This window comes from Ranitomeya imitator, chromosome 1, assembly GCF_032444005.1.
Source record: "Ranitomeya imitator isolate aRanImi1 chromosome 1, aRanImi1.pri, whole genome shotgun sequence".
In the NCBI taxonomy this organism is placed as follows: Eukaryota; Metazoa; Chordata; class Amphibia; order Anura; family Dendrobatidae; genus Ranitomeya; species Ranitomeya imitator.
The window spans coordinates 116,249,911-116,271,207 of NC_091282.1; the positions used below are offsets into that span (position 1 = coordinate 116,249,911).

Here is a 21,297-nt window from a genome sequence, read left to right on the forward strand (position 1 = left end):
CCTGGATATCATGTCTGCTTTTCATCTGGTTATTTTTTTTTCCACCCCATCCAATTTTTTATCTCTATGTAACTAATAAAGTTATACGATTTTCCTATCATAGACTCTTGTGATCAGTTTGGTTCCTTTTTCTTTACATCCCCATACTATGGTAGAGTAAACTACCACCGTCTTCGATACTCAGGAGAACAATACAGTGGTGAAGTCTGTCTTGTAGCATCACTGATTTCCAGAATAAGCCTTTTATAGAGCACTCAGATCCTTTGCCACTGCTCATTAATTTCTTCTGATAACGTTTGCCTCTATGAATAGTTCTGTTCCTTATATTGAACCCCAATTTCTGTATTATACAGGAAGGAGCCAGTCCGGATACATCATTGCAGCTCTGTGACTGTGGAAATCTTACGATTCCTATTAAAATTCACTTTTGTCTCATTTCATCTTTCTGTAGAAAACTGCCATATTTAACATTGGGGAAGAACAGACCCAAAATCCATATACAGAACTTACAGCCTTGAAAGCCCACCATGACATTGTGCGTTTCCTGGTACAAGTAGATGACAACAGGTGAGATGGGACCTAGGTTCAACATTGCTGTACTGGGGGTTTGGGGTGTTATTATTGTTTGTCCTTTTCTTGACATAAATAAATGAAAACCTATAATGATTGGTCTGGACGCCATGTGTATGACGCCATTTTTATGTCATCGTAATATGTGCTTGGGAGAGTCGCACCCTGAGCAAGCCATTTATCAGGGTTTTCCACTGGCAGATTGTGCAGATTTTCAGTGTGTAAAATGGAAAGAAATGTATGAGCCCGAGAATACCTGCTATGATCCATTTACAGCCATATGCATGTGCTTCCCTATAGTAATGGTTTCCAATGGCTCCATGATTGGTTTCCTCCTGTGGTCTTGCTTTAATGTATTTTTAATTGCCCATTGCATTTTGACATCCAGCATTTCTACAATCTTTCTGATTTCTCGTTTGTGGACACCTAAAAGGGTTCCTGTGATGAACCCGCACCTCGCCACCCTGCCTGACATCACTATTACGTATCACGTAGTGCACTCTCCCCACTTTCACCAATGTGACGTTCCGCACCCCCTTGGGGACACGTAAGGCCAGCTTTGTTTAGACGCCCAGTGACGCCCCCTGTCCACATGGGCCCAGGAAGGCACTGGGAGTGAGAACATGTGGCCCACGCAGTCACTAACGTGGCACCATACTTGACCACAATCCTGATAGGCTGAGAGGCCCCTTTCACTAGCACCAGCCCAGTAAAACTGCCACCAGTTCCTCTTTAGATATAAGTTCGTTCCTTTAACGATTCTATTGGAATAGAAACCAACCCCAGTAGTATTGGAAAGTTAGGCCGAGAATACTGATGTGTGGATCGAGATAAAAGAGCAGCAAAGGTTAAATTATATATTTAATCACTTTAATGGCACACTATACAATACACTATTTATACAGTAGTTAAACACATACAATGGTCAGATATGCAAATACAGGTGAAGTACAAAAGATATAAGCATGTCAAGTACCGGTTTGATGTTCGACCATGTGTGTTCGCTGGGCTGCAGGGAGCATGGGCTGCCAGCTGGTTCCTAGTTCCTTCACAGCACGCTACTTGAAGGACCCCCACTTTCGAAGTGAACAGCAAGCATGACAGAGAAAGAGAGCTTATCATAAGCCTTACATAAACCTTAATCCCCTTGGTAGGTCACCCCCCTCTTCCGTCCCTGGGAGGGTCCTTATCACCCTTCCCTGGAGCTCTGGAGCTGCATCTCCCAAAATCTATGAAAGATCATAACTTCTTAATGGATTGTTATGGGGTGGCGGTTTGGGCGTCATCGAATCTGGCCAGGTCCCCGTTACGCTTGGAGACCAAACACGGCTTTGCTACCTGGCTCCTACTAGCCATTCTACGTATCTCCCCACCCTGAGGTGCTAGAACGGATTGAGACGCTGAAAGGCGTTCGGCATGTTCCAAAGATCTCGACAATGTAACTGGTGTGTGGCTAGGACATATGATAAGTCCTTATTTTAGACCTTAGGGTATCCACTGGGGACCCTCCTGTAGGAGCTTGGATCCTAGCTAGCTGGTGGGCATGGGAATTTCTTTTCTGAAGCTGAGAAAGGTTAGCCCCCCTGTTGAGCCAAGTGTCCTGTTACAGCTTCACAGGTTTCAGGAGGATTGTAAGCTGCCATTGAATCCCCCATCCTTCACAGTTCCTCTCTTCCCCAATAAATGACTTTCAAAACTCATCTGGAGAATAGGTGATAAATGTCTGATTGCCCCCACCTCTATGTAGAAATTGGCTAATTGTTGGAGGTCGCAGAGATGAGAACCCTACACATTAGCTTAGGCCCCTTTCACACATCAGTTTTTTGCCGTCAGTCACAATCCGTTGGCTCGACTTATCCGTCGCAGATTGTGAAAAACTGATGCGACAAATTTGTTTTTTTCAACGGATCCGACTAGCAGATCTGGCTAATTGGATCGGAGCATGGTCAGTTAAAAAAAAAAACAGAATCCATTGCCGAATTCCATCATTTGACGGATCCCGTGCCATAGTCTTCCATTCTAGCAAACGATGGATGTCGACGTACACAAAAAAACGTTACTATGTCCATTGTCTCCGGCCACCGGCCAAACAATTTTAGACGGATCCAGCGAGCGATGGATGAAATGTTAGGCAATCCGTCACTAATAAAAGTCTATGAAAAAAAAACGGATCCATCAGCATCAGTCTCCGGATCCGTTTTTTTCCAAATTCGATGGATTGCGACTGATAGCAGAAAACTGATGTGTGAAAGGAGCCTAATTCTGGAAAACGTCTTTAGTCAGATTTATTAAAAGTTTTCCATTATGGAGGTGTTGCAAATCTGCATCATATCACTGTCAAAGCCTATATTTATTTCATGTTTATTTAGCTGTGGATTTGCTGCCGATTTCATCTACTGCACTGCAAAATCCATGGAACTCCTGCGACAAAGGCATGCCCTAAAAACATACAAGTGCATGAATTGGTTTCCCACAAATGGGTAATTCCATGTCAAGTGGACCAGTGGTCCCCTCTCGACCTTCTCCGATTTTGCTGAAAATTTATAAGGATGTACATGTATGTTTGAAAAGAGGTTCTGTAAATTTTTAGGGCCAGATCTCAAATACATTGGGCACTGTTGACCTTTCACTGGAGTTTCCACCAAGCCTGCGGCTTCAGCTAAGTGGATTTTGCAAACTTTGGCACATAGCCATTAGAGTTCTATACTGGCTATGATGCTGAAATTTGGCATACTAGCTCAACTTTTGGTGCTAAATACGGTAAAATTATTACCGGCTATGACAAAACAATATTTCGGCCGCAATTTTGTGTCAAAGTAGCTTGAAAAACGCGTCGCATAAAATTTATGCCGAACTTTGCCCATATATAACTCAAGACCAAAAACCAATAGTAACTGGTGCTTTGCCCTGTACACCAAACATCTACATGACTTTGCATTGCTGCAATATCACGGTCAAAGCATATGTATTTGTGGAAATATTCACACCCACATATGATGAAAACGTAAAAAACCCGAATTTTACCTATTTTTAGGTCAAATTTCTCAAAAAGGGTACCCCTAAAATATATTAATTCTGATATCATTAGAAAGAGCACATTTTTCTCTACAAGGATCATTGTTTGTTTTTTTGGAGTCTCTTAGTTTAAGAAATGAAAACTGCCACTGAACATGGTGTTATTTATTAATACGCAATGAATGGTAACTGCACTATTCAAACCCTTGCATTGGTCCATGGTGGTTATACCACAACAAATTCCCTAAGAATTGGTATTATAATCCTATTAAGAATTGTATTAATGCTGTCTTTCGAGAATTGGCAGCCCCATCGCCTAGGAGCCATGGCCGATAGCCGTGCAAGGCGAGCCTCGGGCGGTCTCTTTATCGCAGGTTCCGAAGCCTGAGGGTGGGGGTCTTTGCCTAGGATCCCAAGCCTCATATTGGGTATCTTTTGTTGGTTCCCAAGCCATAATGTTCAGTCTAAGTGGTCTGGAATTGTTGCTGAATTTGCAACATAATCAGTTCAGAGAAGCTGTATTGTCGGCCCATTGCTGTTGCAGCTGGTGCTGGAATTATTGCAATGATTGACTGCTCGGGAATCCAGCATGTATCATTTCTCACAGGCCAGTGAAAGAAGCTAGCTGGTCCGTGAGGATGCATAAAATTTATTAATGCATCATGCTCGTCGAATGAATTTTCAGAAATATTTCCAATCCACCAGTTCCTATCGTAAATGCAGGCAATGTATTGCCCTGGCTGGAGGTTTGCAATTGGCCGTTGTGATAAATGCCCGGGTCCTGAAGTTTTAAAATAATTTCTAGTCAATGTGCTTGTCAACAGTGACCCTGAAGATATTATTGAGTTCAAACAATGGATTCACACAGATTGAGACACGCTTGATACCAAACAACTGACTATAGAAGATTTCATTGAAGAATTGGTTTTGAAAATTTCTAAACTTTGTAGCCATCACTACATCGCCAAGTATCAAAGTTGCTATCTGAAATCGTTGAAGGAAAATCTGAGACCTGGAGAGCTTGTGATCCTTATGGACTTTGCTGAAAATTACTCATTTATTGTTCAAGATGCCATTCAAGGTTTCCACTGGGAAAATAGTCAAGCTACAGTACACCCATTTGTAATTTACTTCAAGGAGTTAAATGGTGAAGCTGTGCAGAACATCAGCTTGTGCATAATCAGTGATTGCTCACGACATGACACAGTTGCAGTCCACACTTTCTTAACAGTAATTGTAGAGTATCTCAAGACTCTCATCTATGGGATTCGTCATATCCACTACTTCAGTGATGGATCTGCTCCACTACTTCAGCGATGGATCTGCAGCCCAGTACAAAAATTTCAAAAATTCTCTCAACTTGTGCCACCACAATGCTGATTTCAATATCAGCTCTGAATGGAATTTTTTTGGGACCAGTCATGGAAAGTCGCCCTGTGATGGGATTGGAGGGACAGCAAAGAGGCTGGCAGCTCGTGCCAGTCTTCAACGCCCAACTGAAAACCAAATACTGACCCCGGTGGATTTATTCAACTTTTGCAACGAGCAAATGCAAGGAATCAAGTTTTTTTTTTTGTTCCAAAAGATAAAATTGACGAAATACGGGTAGTTCAAGAGGAAAGGTTCAAAGATGGACATACAATTGCTGGAACAAGAGAAAATCACCAGTTTGTGCCAATTGACAAAAAGATTCGCATTTCAAGGGTGTCAAACGACCCATCATCTTTCATTGCCCATGTAAATAGATCTGTCAGATCAGAAATGCCTTTTGTGCCAATTGCAAACCTCCAGCCAGGGCAATACATTGCCTGCATTTACGTTAGGAACTGGTGGATTGGAAATATTTCTGAAATTTCAGTCGACGAGCATGATGCATTAATAAATTTTACTACTTAATAAATTTTATGCATCCTCATGGACCAGCTAGCTTCTTTCACTGGCCTGTGAGAAATGATACATGCTGGATTCCCGAGCAGTCAATCATTGCAATAATTCCAGCACCAGCTGCAACAGCAATGGGCCGACAATACAGCTTCTCTGAACTGATTATGTTGCAAATTCAGCAACAATTCCAGACCACTTAGACTGAACATTATGGCTTGGGAACCAACAAAAGATACCCAATATGAGGCTTGGGATCCTAGGCAAAGACCCCCACCCTCAGGCTTCGGAACCTGCGATAAAGAGACCGCCCGAGGCTCGTCTTGCACGGCTATCGGCCATGGCTCCTAGGCGATGGGGCTGCCAATTCTCGAAAGACCGCATTATTACAATTCTTAATATGATTATAATACCAATTCTTAGGGAATTTGTTGTGGTATAACCACCATGGACCAATGCAAGGGTTTGAATAGTGCAGTTACCATTCATTGGGTATTAATAAATAACACCATGTTCAGTGGCATTTTTCATTTCTTAAACTGAGAGACTCCAAAAAAACAAACAATGATCCTTGTAGAGAAAAATGTGCTCTTTCTAATGATATCAGAATTAATATATTTTAGGGGTACCCTTTTTGAGAAATTTGACCTAAAAATAGGTAAAATTCGGGTTTTTTACGTTTTCATCATATGTGGGTGTGAATATTTCCACAAATACATATGCTTTGACCGTGATATTGCAGCAATGCAAAGTCATGTAGATGTTTGGTGTACAGGGCAAAGCACCAGTTACTATTGGTTTTTGGTCTTGAGTTATATATGGGCAAAGTTCGGCATAAATTTTATGCGACGCGTTTTTCAAGCTACTTTGACACAAAATTGCGGCCGAAATATTGTTTTGTCATAGCCGGTAATAATTTTATCGTAATTTAGCATCAAAAGTTGAGCTAGTATGCCAAATTTCAGCATCATAGCCAGTATAGAACTCTAATGGCTATGTGCCAAAGTTTGCAAAATCCACTTAGCTGAAGCCGCAGGCTTGGTGGAACCTCCAGTGAAAGGTCAACAGTGCCCAATGTATTTGAGATCTGGCCCTAAAAATTTACAGAACCTCTTTTCAAACATACATGTACATCCTTATAAATTTTCAGCAAAATTGGAGAAGGTCGAGTGGGGACGATTTTTAAAACTGGTCCACTTGATGTGGAATGACCCAAATTACATTTCTGAGAGAATAGGTGATAAATGTCTCATTGCTCCCACACATCAGACAGGGATCCATAGCCTAAGGCCCCTTTCACACATCAGTTTTTTGCCGTCAGTCACAATCCGTTGGCTCGACTTATCCGTCGCAGATTGTGAAAAACTGATGCGACAAATTTGTTTTTTTCAACGGATCCGACTAGCAGATCTGGCTAATTGGATCGGAGCATGGTCAGTTAAAAAAAAAAACAGAATCCATTGCCGAATTCCATCATTTGACGGATCCCGCGCCACAGTTTTCCATTCTAGCAAACGATGGATGTCGACGTACACAAAAAACGTTACTATGTCCATTGTCTCCGGCCACCGGCCAAACAATTTTCGACGGATCCAGCGAGCGATGGATGAAATGTTAGGCAATCCGTCACTAATAAAAGTCTATGAAAAAAAAAAAACGGATCCAGCGGCATCAGTCTCCGGATCCGTTTTTTTCCAAATTCGATGGATTGCGACTGATAGCAGAAAACTGATGTGTGAAAGGAGCCTTAGATGTTATCTGCCATTTCATGGTCAGAATTGTACTTTTACTGCAGACTTTATTCTTGGTTTTTCTGTGTTAGGCTAAGTTCACACTGGGCGTTTTTTTCCTGCAGCAAAACCCGAGTGCTTGGCAGGTGCGTTTTTTTTCTTCCATTCAATTCAATGGGTGGAAAACTCTGAAAGAATTGACATGCTCTGTCCAAAAAAAACAAGCAAAACTCAAAATACTGATGACAAAAACAACAAGCTGTGTGCATGAGATTTCCGAAATGTCATAGACATAGGTGGTACTGTCAAATGCAGCTGAAAATTAGCATAAAAAACGACCAAGGGTGAACTTAATGTGCTCCGCAGAGACAAATCAACCCATAACGTTTAGGTACTGATACAGCATGAATGGATTTTTTAAAAACTTCACCTTTACTAGATATCTTAATATATACTTACCCTGTAATGTCTTCACATCCTGTTCCGTTCAGATGTGTCCGGATCCCAGAATTCCAAGTGGCGGAAACTCACCGACCTCCATATTGGCACACACAAGTGATGGGTTCTCAATATGGAAACCGCTGGTGGTACCAGCCTCTTGCTCGGTACCACCAGCGGAACACCGTCTCACCACACACACACACACACACACACACACACACACACACACACACACACACACACACAGACACACACACACACACACACACACACACACACACACACACACACACACACACACACACACACAGACACACACAGACACACACACACACACGCGCGCACTGTATACGCTGTACGCAACACACACACTGTATACGCTGTACACAACACACACTGTATATGCCGTACGCAACACACACAAACACTGTATACGCCGTACGCACCACACACTGTATACGCCGTAGGCACCACATACACACTGTATACGCCGTTTGCACCACACACACTGTATACGCCGTTTGCACCACACACACTGTATACGCTGTACGCACCACACACACACACACACACACACACACACTGTATATGCCATACGCACCACACACACAATGTATATGCTGTACGCACCACAAACACACACACTGTATACACCTTACGCACCACACACAAACACAGTTTACGCCGTACGCAACACGCACACACTCTATATGCCATACGCACCCCCCCACACACTATATGTCGTATGCAACACACACACACACACACACTGTATACGCCGTTTGCACCACACACACTGTATACGCTGTATGCACCACACACACTGTATATGCCGTACGCAGCCTCAGTTTTAATGTGACCGCCGCTATCTGTCTGCACAAAGATGGCGGTGGTCTGATTTACTGCGCCTGCACGAATTCTGCTCAGGCGCAGTGAATCATTCAGCTGATCCCGGCACGAGAGAACACATGAGGGAAGAAGACAGCATAGTGGTGGGGACAGCACATGGGGTACACAGGTCAAAGAAGAGATGACATGAGAGGAGAAGACAGAAGATGGGGGAGAGAGCACAGGGGTGAGAGTCAGAGCACAGGGGGGAGACAGCTCAAACGGGACAGCACATGAGGGGAGAACACAGGAAACACATGGGGAAAGATAGAGTGGATTGGTGGGTGAGCACAATGGGGGAGAGATTCTCAGTGCCGCAAAGCCTGCCCCCATCGTGACATTACCGCCCTCCCGATGCAATAGCATTGGGCCTCCATCTAGTATTAAAATAACCAGCAACAAATTTACAAAAAACACACAGATAAAAAGGAAACCATGTGCAAAAAAAGTGCCCTTTATCTATTGGTCAGTGGGGTATATGGTACCTATAACGTCTCAAGTGCTGGGTTCAGAATACAAGGTGGCTCCTGCCTGATAATGCCTAGGGACACACTGGGTGGGTATCTAGACCAGTGGTTTTTGTTTTGGTACCTATACAGTGGATTTATGGGCTTATGACTCCTGTACGCCTCTTTTTTCCACTGTACCTGATTATTAATGCCATAGCACTAAGTACACTTTAACCATATGATCTGAAAACTGGTCATTTGCAAGACAAATAAGATCTTTGTTGAATAAACGGTGAAAAGAGTGCACCTTATATTGTAAGGGGATACTAATTGGCAGCCAAACAAGGACATTGATATAATTTGGGTATATAAGCTGTAATTCCCTAGCATTATCAGGCAGGAGTCTCGCCTTGTATGCTCAACCTGAGATGTTATAGGTACCATATTCCCCACTGTCCAGTAGATAAAGGACACTTTTTTACACGTGGTTTCTTTTTTTTTCTGTGTGGTTTTTTTTTTTTTTTTTTTGTGTGAAAATTGGTTGTTGGTTATTTTAATATACCTAGTAAAAGGTTAAGTTTAAAAAAAAAAATCCATTCATGCTATATCAGTACCAGTGTGAACTTAGCCTAAGAATTTCATTTTATCTTTTGATAAATTTTCTGTATTATTTACATGGTCAAGACTGTTTCCCGATTTTGGCTGTGGTCCTGAGGTTTATAGATAACCACATACATATTGGGTTTAGTGATCTTTTTCATTCCTGGCTCGCATGCTGTACCTCAGACGGCTGCGGTGATGAATGAGTCAAGCCTGTTCAGTATGTACACTTGTGTGTTTTCCTCGGCCTCTGTAAATGGTTTCATGCTTCACGTGCTTTGATAATATCTTATAGCGGCTCTGAAAAGGGATTTTCATGTTCTCATTGTAGAGGGGTAAAAAAAGTCAGTGATTGGAACATTTACTTTGATTGGTTTTCAAGAAACTAAATGAATCCTGTGCAAAACTTTAAACTAACATCTTTCTGTGTTACCACTTCACTGTCACCGGGCATTAAAAAGGTCAGAATGACACTGCGGGACGGCCGAGATAATTGGACTGGAAATAATAACCGCTGATAATTAATGCAGTGACTGAATGATGCCGGGACACTGCCTCTACCTCCTTATATTGTCATTGAATGACACGTCCCATCATTAGCAACCCTCTTCATATGGGAATGGCTTGCTCCAGAAGCCCCCGGATGCCAGACGTAGAGATGTATACACTGACGAGCAAAAGGGTAACAATGTTTTGAACTTTCAGGCTCCATACCTCATTATTCATTACTGCTTCGAACGTGACAATAGACTATCATCTTGGCTAAAGGTACCTTCACACATAACGATATCGTTACAACGTCACGCTTTTTGTGACGTATCAACGATCCCGCTAATGATCTCGTTATGTGTGACAGCGACCAACGATCAGGCCCCTGCTGGGAGATCGTTGGTCGCTGGGGAATGATCAGGACTTTTTTTTGGTCGCTGATCACCCGCTGTCATCGCTGGATCGGCGTGTGTGACGCCGATCCAGTGATGTGTTCACTTGTAACCAGGGTAAATATCGGGTTACTAAGCGCAGGGCCGCGCTTAGTAACCCGATATTTACCCTGGTTACCATTGTAAAAGTAAAAAAAAAAACAGTACACACTCACATTCCGATGTCTGTCACGTCCCCCGCCGTCAGCTTCCCTGCACTGACTGTCAGCGCCGGCCGTAAAGCAGAGCACAGTGGTGACGTCACCGCTGTGCTCGGCTTTACGGCCGGCGCTGACAAAGTCAGTGCGGGAAGCTGACGGCGGGGGACGTGACAGACATCGGAATGTGAGTATGTACAGTTTTTTGTTTTTTTTTAATTTTACAATGGTAACCAGGGTAAATATCGGGTTACTAAGCGCGGCCCTGCACTTAGTAACCCGATGTTTACCCTGGTTACCCGGGGACTTCGGCATTGTTGAAGACAGTTTCAACGATGCCGAAGTTGTTCCCCTGATCGTTGGTCGCTGGAGAGTGCTGTCTGTGTGACAGCTCCCCAGCGACCACACAACGACTTACCAACAATCACGGCCAGGTCGTATCGCTGGTCGTGATCGTTGGTAAGCCGTTTAGTGTAACGGTACCTTAACTCATGCCTAAATTTGTCCTGGAACTATTTTGCATATGATTAGTAATGCAGATTATTGTCATGTTGCTGCATTGTTACTGCTTCTCTCCTAAAAATCTGAATTTTATTTTTTATTATTTTGTTAGTATTTTATAAATTCACCTTTTGTCTTCAACACTACCTGAATCCTTCTGGGCATGCACGCAATCAGATTCAAACATGTCTCACAAAATCTGATCCCAGGTCTCTTCTACACATTCACAGTGTTGGTGAATATGGGTGAACTCGCTTGGGTAGGTATACAGCTTTTTCTTCAACTCTACCCACAAGCATTCGACTGGGTTGAGGATCGGTGACTGTGGGGGCCAATCCAGCACCTTTTACTTAGTTGTCGTTGAACCATTTCTTAGCCAATCTCAACGTTTGCTTCGGGTTGTTGTCCTGCTGGAACACTGTCATACTTCTCATACACATAGTACTCGAGTGTAAATCGTCTTGTAGGATACTCACATGTAGCTCAGTATTGAAACCACCATTGATCCTGGTCAAATATCCAATGCCTTTGGCTGCGAAACAACCCCATATCATCAAGCTTCCTCCACTGAACTTGTCCGTTCCTTCAACTTCTTGATCCATTAGCCCCTTTTTCCCTGGTTTCTTCCAGACCCATTTGCACCCATCAGAACCTAGTCTATATTGACTTTTGTCTCATCTCTCCAAATCGCCCATTCCCTATCTCCTCCTGACCACTTTTCGTACTTTTTTGCAAACTCGAGTTGACACTTTTTATGACGATATTGAAGTCGAGGTTTCTTCACCTTTTTTCGAGCCACCATTCCAAACATGCATCACACGGTGCTTGCCTCGACGTCTGTGACCTCAATATTACGAAGCATACGAGCCACCTAAAAACATAAAGAAGTCACAGGTCTCACAAATTGGCAACCCAAAACATTTTTTTTTAAAGTTCTGATTTTTTTTTTATATTTTCATAATGGTACTGATCTGAAAAATCATGTTGCAAGGTAATTTTTACCACACAATGAATGCTGTAAAAAGTAAACACAAAAAAAACAGGTTTTCATATGGTTTTGTAGACTGAAAAATAAAAAGCTTTGGCCCTTGGAAGAAGGTGAGCTAAAAATGAAAGCACAAAAATTAAGAAACAAAAAAAATCAAGGGACTAAAAAAATCACGGTCTTGAAAAGGTTAGGGGAAACCTGTAATAAAGAATTGTACAGCCATTTTACTTGGATTTTTTAAATAAATGCAACAGCCTTATCAGGTCTAGTTTATGTTGTGAAATTTAATGATAGATCTCCTAAAGCTGATACAGTGACTTGCAAAAGTATTCACTCCCCCTTGGCTTTTTCCCTATTTGTTACATCACAAACTGTGTTTAAATTTTTTTGTAATCCGGTTAGTATGTGATACATCAGCACTAAATAGTCTAAGTTGGTGAAGTGAGAAAGATATAGACATAAATTTAATTTATGGGATAAAATAAAGATTGGCATGTGCATATATTCACCCCTTTTGATACGAAGCCCCTAAAAATGTCTGGTGCAAGCAATTACCTTCATTATCACGTGCTTAGTGACAGGATGTCCACTTGTGTGGAATCTAAGTGTCAAATGGTCTGGTAGTATTACACACCTTTTCTGAAAGACCACAGAGGCTGCAACACCATTAAGCAAAAGGCACCACTAATCATGCAACAACATGAAGACCAAGGAGGAACTCTCCAAACCAGAGGTAAAGTCATTGAGAAGTAAAAGTCAGGGTTGGGTTAAAAAAAATCCCAATCTCTGATGATCCCCGGACCACCAACAAATGCATTATCATCAAATGGAAAGAAGATGCTACCATAACAAACCTGCCAAGTGAGGGCCACCCACCAAAACGCTCAGCCCGGGCAAGGAGAGCATTAATCTGAGAGGCAGCACAGGGACCTAAGGTAACCCTGAAGGAGCTGCAAAGTTCCCAAGCAGAGACCGGGGTATCTGTCCATACGACCACAATAAGCCATACACTCCGTAGATGTGGCCATTATGGAAGAGTGGACAGAAAAAAGCCTTTACTTACACACACAAATTGTAAGGCTCATTTTGAGTTTATCAAAATACATGTGGGAGACTCCCCAATTGAATGGAGGAAGGTGATGTGGTCAGATGAGACCAAAATTGAACTTTTTGCCCACCAGAGTAAACGCTATGTCCGGTGTCAAACCAACATAGCACATCACCCCATGAACATCATCCCCTCAGTGTAACGTGGTGGTGGCAGCATCATTCTGTGGGGCTGTTTTTGGCAGCAGTGACAGGGAAAATGGTTTGAGTCAAGGGGAAAATGGATGGTGTGAAATACAGGGTTATTCTTGAGCAAAACCTGTTTGTCAGTGATTTGAGACTGGCATGGTGGTTCACCTTCCTACAAGACAATGACTGACCCAAAGCATATTGCTAAAGCAACACTTGAGTGGTTTACTGGGAAACATGTTAATGTTTTGGAGTGGCCTAGTCAAAGCCCAGACCGTAACTCAATTGAGAATCCGTGGTCAGACTTGAAGATTGTTGTTCATCAAAGGAAACAAATTAATTTGTAGGAGCTGGAGCAGTTTTTCCTTTAGGAATGGGCAAAAATACCAGTGGCAAAATGTGGAATGGTTATAGGGACTTATACAAAGTGACTTGCAGGTGTAATTGCCGCAAAAGGAGTCTCTATAAAGTACTGACTTTAGGAGTTGAATAGTTATGCACACTAAATTTTCAGTTATTTTGTCCCATTTGTTGTTTGCTTTACAATAAAAAGAAAACCAAATATTCACAGTGGTAGGCATGTTCTTATACGAACTGATGCAAACCCTAAACAGAAAAAAGAAGTGAAATACCAGATTGTGAGGTAACAAAACACGAAGAATTCCAAGGAGGGTGAATACTTTCTCAAGCCACTAAGTAATCGCACATGTCAATGTTCAGATTGTTGCAGCATCTTCACATACTACTGTCATGTGATCCTGTGGGCCGCTGCTACCGTGATCCTGAGGGCCGCTGCGACTGTGATCCTGAGGGCCGCTGCGACCGTGATCCTGAGGGCCGCTGCGACCGTGATCCTGAGGGCCGCTGCGACCGTGATCCTGTGGGCCGCTGCTACCGTGATCCTGTGGGCCGCTGCTACCGTGACCCTGTGGGCCGCTGCTACCGTGATCTTGTGGGCTGCTGCTACCGTGATCCTGTGGGCCGCTGCTACCGTGATCCTGTGGGCCGTTGCTACCGTGATCCTGTGGGCCGCTGCTACCGTGATCCTGTGGGCCGTTGCTACCGTGATCCTGTGGGCCGCTGCTACCGTGATCCTGTGGGCCGCTGCTACCGTGATCCTGTGGGCCGCTGCTACCGTGATCCTGTGGGCCGCTGCTACCGTGATCCTGTGGGCCGCTGCTACGGTGATCCTGTGGGCCGCTGCTATGGTGATCCTGTGGGCCGTTGCTACTGTGATCCTGTGGGCCGCTGCTACCGTGATCCTGTGGGCCGCTGCTACCGTGATCCTGTGGGCCGCTGCTACCGTGATCCTGTGGGCCGCTGCTACCGTGATCCTTTGGGACAATTCTAAGTGAACTTGTGGGCCGCTGCTGCTGTGCACCTGTGGGCCGCTGCTGCTGTGATCATGTGGGCCAGTGGTACTGTGATCCTGTGGGCCGCTGCTACGGTGATCCTGTGGGCCGCTGCTACGGTGATCCTGTGGGCCGTTGCTACCGTGATCCTGTGGGCCGCTGCTACCGTGATCCTTTGGGACAATTCTAAGTGAACTTGTGGGCCGCTGCTGCTGTGATCCTGTGGGCCAGTGGTACTGTGGGCCGCTGCTGCTGGGATCCTGTGGGCCAGTGGTACTGTGATCCTGTGGGCTGCCGCTACTGTGATCCTGTGGGCTGCTGCTACTGTGCCCACATACTGACCAGCAGGAGGATGGCTGCAATGCATGTCAGTCACAATTGCCGAGGACAGAGAAAACTGATTACCGTATTTTCATGGAAGCAAAAAAACATTGAATCTGTATGAGAAAGCCGGTGACTTGGAGCTATGAATGGGGCTAAGCCACGTGTCCAACAAGAAGTGTAAGTGGCGTCTTTAGATTTTTCTTGCTGCAGATGCTATGCTTTTAAATAATGGATTTATATATTGCAACTTCTTCCTGTATAGTACTGATGATACGTAAGGGTCCAGAGTCTAATACCCCCACCGATTGCTGAAACTCAGGGGCAAAAGTGCATAACTTATGCTGAACGGCCTGAAGAGCCGTGTACATCCCATATACTCTCTGCATATTGCATATACTCGAACATAGCCTGAACTCTTTCATTCCCCCCCCCCCCTCAAAGATCAACCCTAATACTAAGGGTATATAACATATCAGATTATTTAACCCCTACTGTTCACAGCAGGTCCCATTCTACCATTTTCTTTTGTGACCTCTGCACAGTAAATTTGGATTTCTTGAAGTTTTCTTTTTCCAGAATATACTGTGATTATAGAAAGCAGGGGCAGGATGCTCTACCCTGTATCACAGTAACCTGCTTGTAGACCACATCACACGCTTGGCAATGGATTTTAGGAAACATATCCATCTTTCTAAGCAGCAAATCCAATAAGAGTCAATTCACTACACCAGGTTATCGCCGTAACCTTGACAAATGGGGACTTTGATAAACAAAAATAGGCTTTTTTTTTTTCTTTTCATCTTGTGAAAACTGCAGATTTAGTGTTGAGAATTGCTGTTTTTCAGAGAAAAAAAGCAATTACAAAGACTTAAAAGATCAATAGAAATGATGCCGGTGTCCAAAAGAAAATGCAAAATATGGAGACTTGCCTTCTTGCAGCTCTCACCTGTCAATCAAGGAGCAAACTAGGTAATCAATAGCCAGGAGCGAAGACATTAGGAGGTGTAGTTACAGCAAGCAATGTATATCATCAGCACGACTTCTGCTTTTAATAGGAGCAGAAAGGGGATCTAATAAAAGCAATCCTATTCCCTGAGGACGGCCGGGGAGAGAAAATTAAATGCCTTACCGAGCCTTAACCATTGCACCCAATACCTGTGTAATCAGATAAAGATGACCTGGAATAGGGGTCACAGATAATCAATTCATAGTATCACTTTACCAGGCTCAGGAACTTGGAAAACGACACAGATGTGAGAGCAAAGCAACTTTCGGCACCATATATTGTATTTAACTGTTCATGTGCCTAAAATAAAGCATCCGACACATTAATAAAGCAGTCGCTCTGTGGTATAGGACGATTTTTGAGTACAATATGCATTTTTCAGGACTGGATGATTTCCAGTTTGTCTTTTTTTCCCTGTATAAATCGTATTTTCCACCATTGCGCTGTTCTGTAGTATTATCGTATTCACCGCGGTCCATAGAGAATACATACAGACTATATCAGCAGAATTCCTCATTACTGGGCTTGTTTCTACTTCTACTCTTATTGATTGCAAGTCCCGGTATTTCCTAGAAGTGCAGAAGAACGAGCAATCTGTAAAATGTGCTGATGGCAGAAAAGGGAATGGGTAAAAGAGGAATATGTGGTTTTCGAGGGACTGTACAGAATTAGAAAAACATGATTACCTTCCTGCAGACAAATGGGAAAACGTATTTTATGACTTGCACCAGTTTTCTAGAGGAAAAGAATCTCAGATTTTGGTGCATATGTTTTTCCTCAAAAGATTTGGCATTTTTACTGATTTTGGGCTACTCGTGCCAAGAAAATTAGGGGCTGAACAGGAATGGAAAAAGCAATAGTGTAGACTAGTCCACACTGTACAACACCCTCAGGGGAAACAGATACCATCAGCTATGGAGGGTTACCATTGTTAGAACTTAACCTTTAATGGAAATAGCCTAAAATATTAGAACCCAACAAACAAACACATATACATATACAAAGTGCTCAAAATAACCAGTGCTTAAAACGTATAAAAGAATGGAACGGTCTCACCACTTGGGACGGACACTTGGATCTTTTTCAGCCAGTGAGGCTATGATGAGTAACGGTCCAGGGGAAAAGCAACGGGCTGGGGTACATAGACACTGTCTACACTGTAATCCCTGTGTAACTTCTGTCCTGACAAGGACAGGCCCCAAGTGGACCCTGCTATGGACAACCACCAGATGAATGGATGTAAGTAAACAGATTTCCTCTTCTCCCTACGCGTTTCATCACCAGTGTAGGAGACTCATCAGGGGAGTTTGAACAGATATATGTGCTACAAGGCACAAATGTCAAAGCAAAAACATATACAAGGATAGAAGAAAGAGTCCGTATTTCAATGTGGGTCCTGCAGTGCCTGAGTACCCATCAGCAAGGTATGGCTGTCTGTGTTTGCAGTCAAAATGTATCCTTATGATACATTGAGGATACATTTTGACTCCAAACACAGACAGCCATACCTTGCTGATGGGTACTCAGCCACTGCAGGACCCACATTAAAATACGGACTCTTTCTTCTATCCTTGTATATGTTTTTGCTTTGACATTTGTGCCTTGTAGCACATATATCTGTTCAAACTCCCCTGATGAGTCTCCTACACTGGTGATGAAACGCGTAGGGAGAAGAGGAAATCTGTTTACTTACATCCATTCATCTGGTGGTTGTCCATAGCAGGGTTCACTTGGGGCCTGTCCTTGTCAGGACAGGAGTTACACAGGGATTACAGGGTAGATGGTATCTATGTACCCCAGCCCGTTGCTTTTCCCCTGGACCGTTACTCATCATAGCCTCACTGGCTGAAAAAGATCCAAGTGTCCGTCCCGAGTGGTGAGACCGTTCCATTCTTTTATACGTTTTGAGCACTGGTTATTTTGAGCACTATGTATATGTGTTTGTTTGTTGGGTTCTGATATTTTAGGCTATTTCCATTAAAGGTTAAGTTTTAACAATGGTAACCCTCCATAGCTGATGGTAACTGAACAGGAATGGGCGCAAAAAATATATTGGTAAATTTTAGCTTTTTTAACGTGCATAGCTCTCTAAATAAATCTTTTGTGTATTTACCTGTCTGAGCACCAAAAAAGCAAAACTTGCAGAAATATGTGCTTTATCTTACGCCAATTGTTCAATGAAAATTTTAGTTTTTTATGCCCTAGTGCTTTCTATGTATGTCTGTGATGTAGTGATAGGGCATTAAAATACTTATTAATCGCAGTCTTCCCTTGTTTCCAGCATTGCTCCGTTCCTTTTCTCCGTCACTTGAGGTCTCTTTAGCTTTGCCGACTCACACAGGGACTGCTTTCTCTTGCAGGTTTGCTTCGGCTTGTGATGATGGCTCAGTCATCATATGGGATGTCCAGGTATGAGTCCACTATGTGAAAACTTTTTTTTTTTTTTTTTTACATAAGTAAAGCTATATAATTTACTTAGACTTTTGTCTTTTTTATGTAGTGTGTACAGTGACTGTGGAAGTTCTTTTACCCCTCAACAACCTATGATGTAAATTTTTGTCAGAGGTCAATAAGGAATTTATGAAGTTGGCTCAGGAGCTGAGCCTGCTTCATATGATGCCGATGCCAGCTGTGTAAAGGGTTGTGCACACGTTGTGTTTTCCCTTATTTTCACCAAAAACGCAGCATTTTACGCTGAGATCTCAGCATTGATCTTATCTCCGGAGATCATGGTGCCAAGATCTCAATCTGCGCATGCGCCGCCCCCCAGCAACCATTTTCCCGGAGTCCACTGCATAGGAAACCATTTAACTGTGGGGGCCCTGAGTTTTCACAAAATGTCGGCAGAACCCCTGCAGCACAAGACACCCGCAGCGGCGCACTGCACATCCGAACACCCCCCTCATCCCAGCCTACGCTCCACTCTTGCCTCCTCCAGCAGTGACCCTGGGACCCTGTTCCACCGCGGTCGGTAAGGTTTGTCCGCATTATAAGACGCACCCACATTTTCCCCCTAAATTTAGGGGGAAAAAGTCTGTCTTCTAATCCAAATAATACGGTAATTAAAAAAAACATTTTTAAAAATATATATTTTAAATAAAACTGAAAAAAAAATTAAACCAATAATTGCATATATTTATGTAAAAACAAAAAAAATACTCATATTCGGTCTTGCTACATTCGTAACGACCCAAGCTATAAAATTGTCACACTAGTTAATCCCTTCAGTGAACATGGTAAAACAAAAAAAATTAAAAACGGGATTAAAAACTATGCTTTTTCATCATACCACAGAACAAAAAGTGGAATAAAATGCTGTAAAAAGTCAAATGTAAATAAAAATGGTATTTCTGAAAACGTCATCTTTGGCCGCAAAAAACAAGCAGTCATACAATTCCATCAGTGGAGAAATAAAACAGCTATAGCTCTCAGAATATATCAATGCAAAAACAATTTGTTTTTCTCAAAAATAGTTTTTATTGAGTAAAAGCGATAAAAAGACACATATGCATGCTTTTCTCAGTATCTGACATGAAATCCAAATAAACCTTTCCCGTTTTAAATCAAATAGGATTACCATAATTATTAATAATTGCCAAATGACAGAATAATGAGAGAGAGATAATGTTTTAAGGCATTTTTATTACTACAAAGTGTGATGGAGGCACTGTGGACGCCGTTTGGCCTATGAGCGTTGTCAACCTCCGTTTTTTGTATGTCTGAAAAGAAGAACACCGCTGAGCAAAAGCAGACAGTCCAGAGTAACTCTGCTGCCTCATTATAGTGTATGGATCCCTAGGGGTTTCATCTGAATCATGTCATTCGGAGAATTAAATGAAAACCCCGATGTAAGTGCTCAGCGTAGAGCACAGGATAAATGTGATCCAAAACGTTATGTAAAACGTTCCCAATAAAATCTTCAACTCAATCCACACAAAAAAAATCAAGTCTGTCATCTCTTAATGGAAATATAGGGGGCTTCTATACTACTGGTAGTACAAAGGCTCTGGAAAAGCCAAATGGCTCCTCACTCCCCTCAAAAAATACAGTGACTTCTGTGCTCCCAAATTCAAATGCCTCCTTCCCTTCTGAGATCCATAGTGTAGTGTGCCTAAGTCACAGTTAGCATCCATTTTTGGCATTTCTGTAGCGATAAAAGCCTTTATAATTTTATGGGGTCATGTATCCAGAAACTCACGAGCTACAACATATGAGCATATTTGCAATTTTCACTCATCATCCACTGTTGCTTGTTTCTGGAAAATACCCATAGAGTCCAAATTGTCACTACCTCTGTAAATAAATTCCCTGAGTGGTGTAATTTTCAAAATGTGGTCACTTGAGGGGGATTCTGGTCTGCTTACACTTAGGGGCTCTGTAAATTTGTTCTTCAAGAGTCAAATATCGCTCTTTCCCTTACCAGTCTCAGTGTGGCTAAGAAGTACTGCCATGTTCAGCAGATATTATTTAACAAATTTTGCTGCCATTTTTATCCATTTTCCCTTGTGAAAATGTCAAATCTAATGCTAAAACAATTTTTTTGGTGGTAAAAATGTACGGTAATTATTTTTTTTCTTCACCGCCCATTGATATTAAATTCTGCGACACACCAGTGGTGTCCATATGATCACTGCACCCTTAGATGAATTAATTGAGAGGCGTAGTGTGTAAAATATGGTCACTTCCAGAGTGTTCTGCTGTTCTGGCTCCTCAGGGGCTCTACCAGTGAGTCATGGCACCTACAAAATAGAACAACAAAATCTGCACTACAATATGGAACTGCTTCCCTTCTGAGCTTTGTACTGTGTCCGAAAAGTAGTTCCCGATTACATGTAGGGTATTGGCGCATTTAGGAGAAATTGCGCAGCACACTGAAAGGTCCAATTTTCCTTTTAGCACTTATAAAAAATTGGTAGTTTGGGGCTAAAACAACATTTTAGTGGTAAAAATGTAATTATTTTTCTTCACAGTCGAATGTTATAAAATTCTGTGAGGCACACGTTATGTCAACATGCTTACTGCACCCCTAGATGAAGTCATTGGGTAATGTAGCTTGTAAAATGGTGTCACTTACGGGGAGTCTGCTTTTCTGACCCCTCAGGGGCTCCGCCAATGTGACATGGCACCCTAAAACCATTCCAGCAAAATCTGGACTCTAGTATGGCGCTCTTTCCCTTCTCAGCTTCCCACTGTGCCTGAAAGGTAGCTTTTGACCACATATGGGGTATTGGCTCAGTC

The 21,297-nt window shown here is 42.7% G+C and overlaps 1 protein-coding gene across 2 annotated transcripts in view; it reads left to right on the top strand.

Annotated features, from left to right (window-relative positions):
- WDR41 (WD repeat domain 41) overlaps positions 1-21,297 on the top strand; it is a 60,083-nt gene that overhangs the window by 7,193 nt on the left and 31,593 nt on the right. The window contains exons 2-4 of one of the 2 annotated variants that reach the window (XM_069749979.1): positions 452-567; positions 14,098-15,230; positions 18,420-18,468. In XM_069749979.1, the coding sequence (XP_069606080.1) occupies positions 15,196-15,230; positions 18,420-18,468 (84 nt within the window). In that variant the 5' untranslated portion in view covers positions 452-567; positions 14,098-15,195. The remainder of the gene's footprint in view (positions 1-451; positions 568-14,097; positions 15,231-18,419; positions 18,469-21,297) is intronic. The other variant, XM_069749974.1, reaches the window with a different exon arrangement.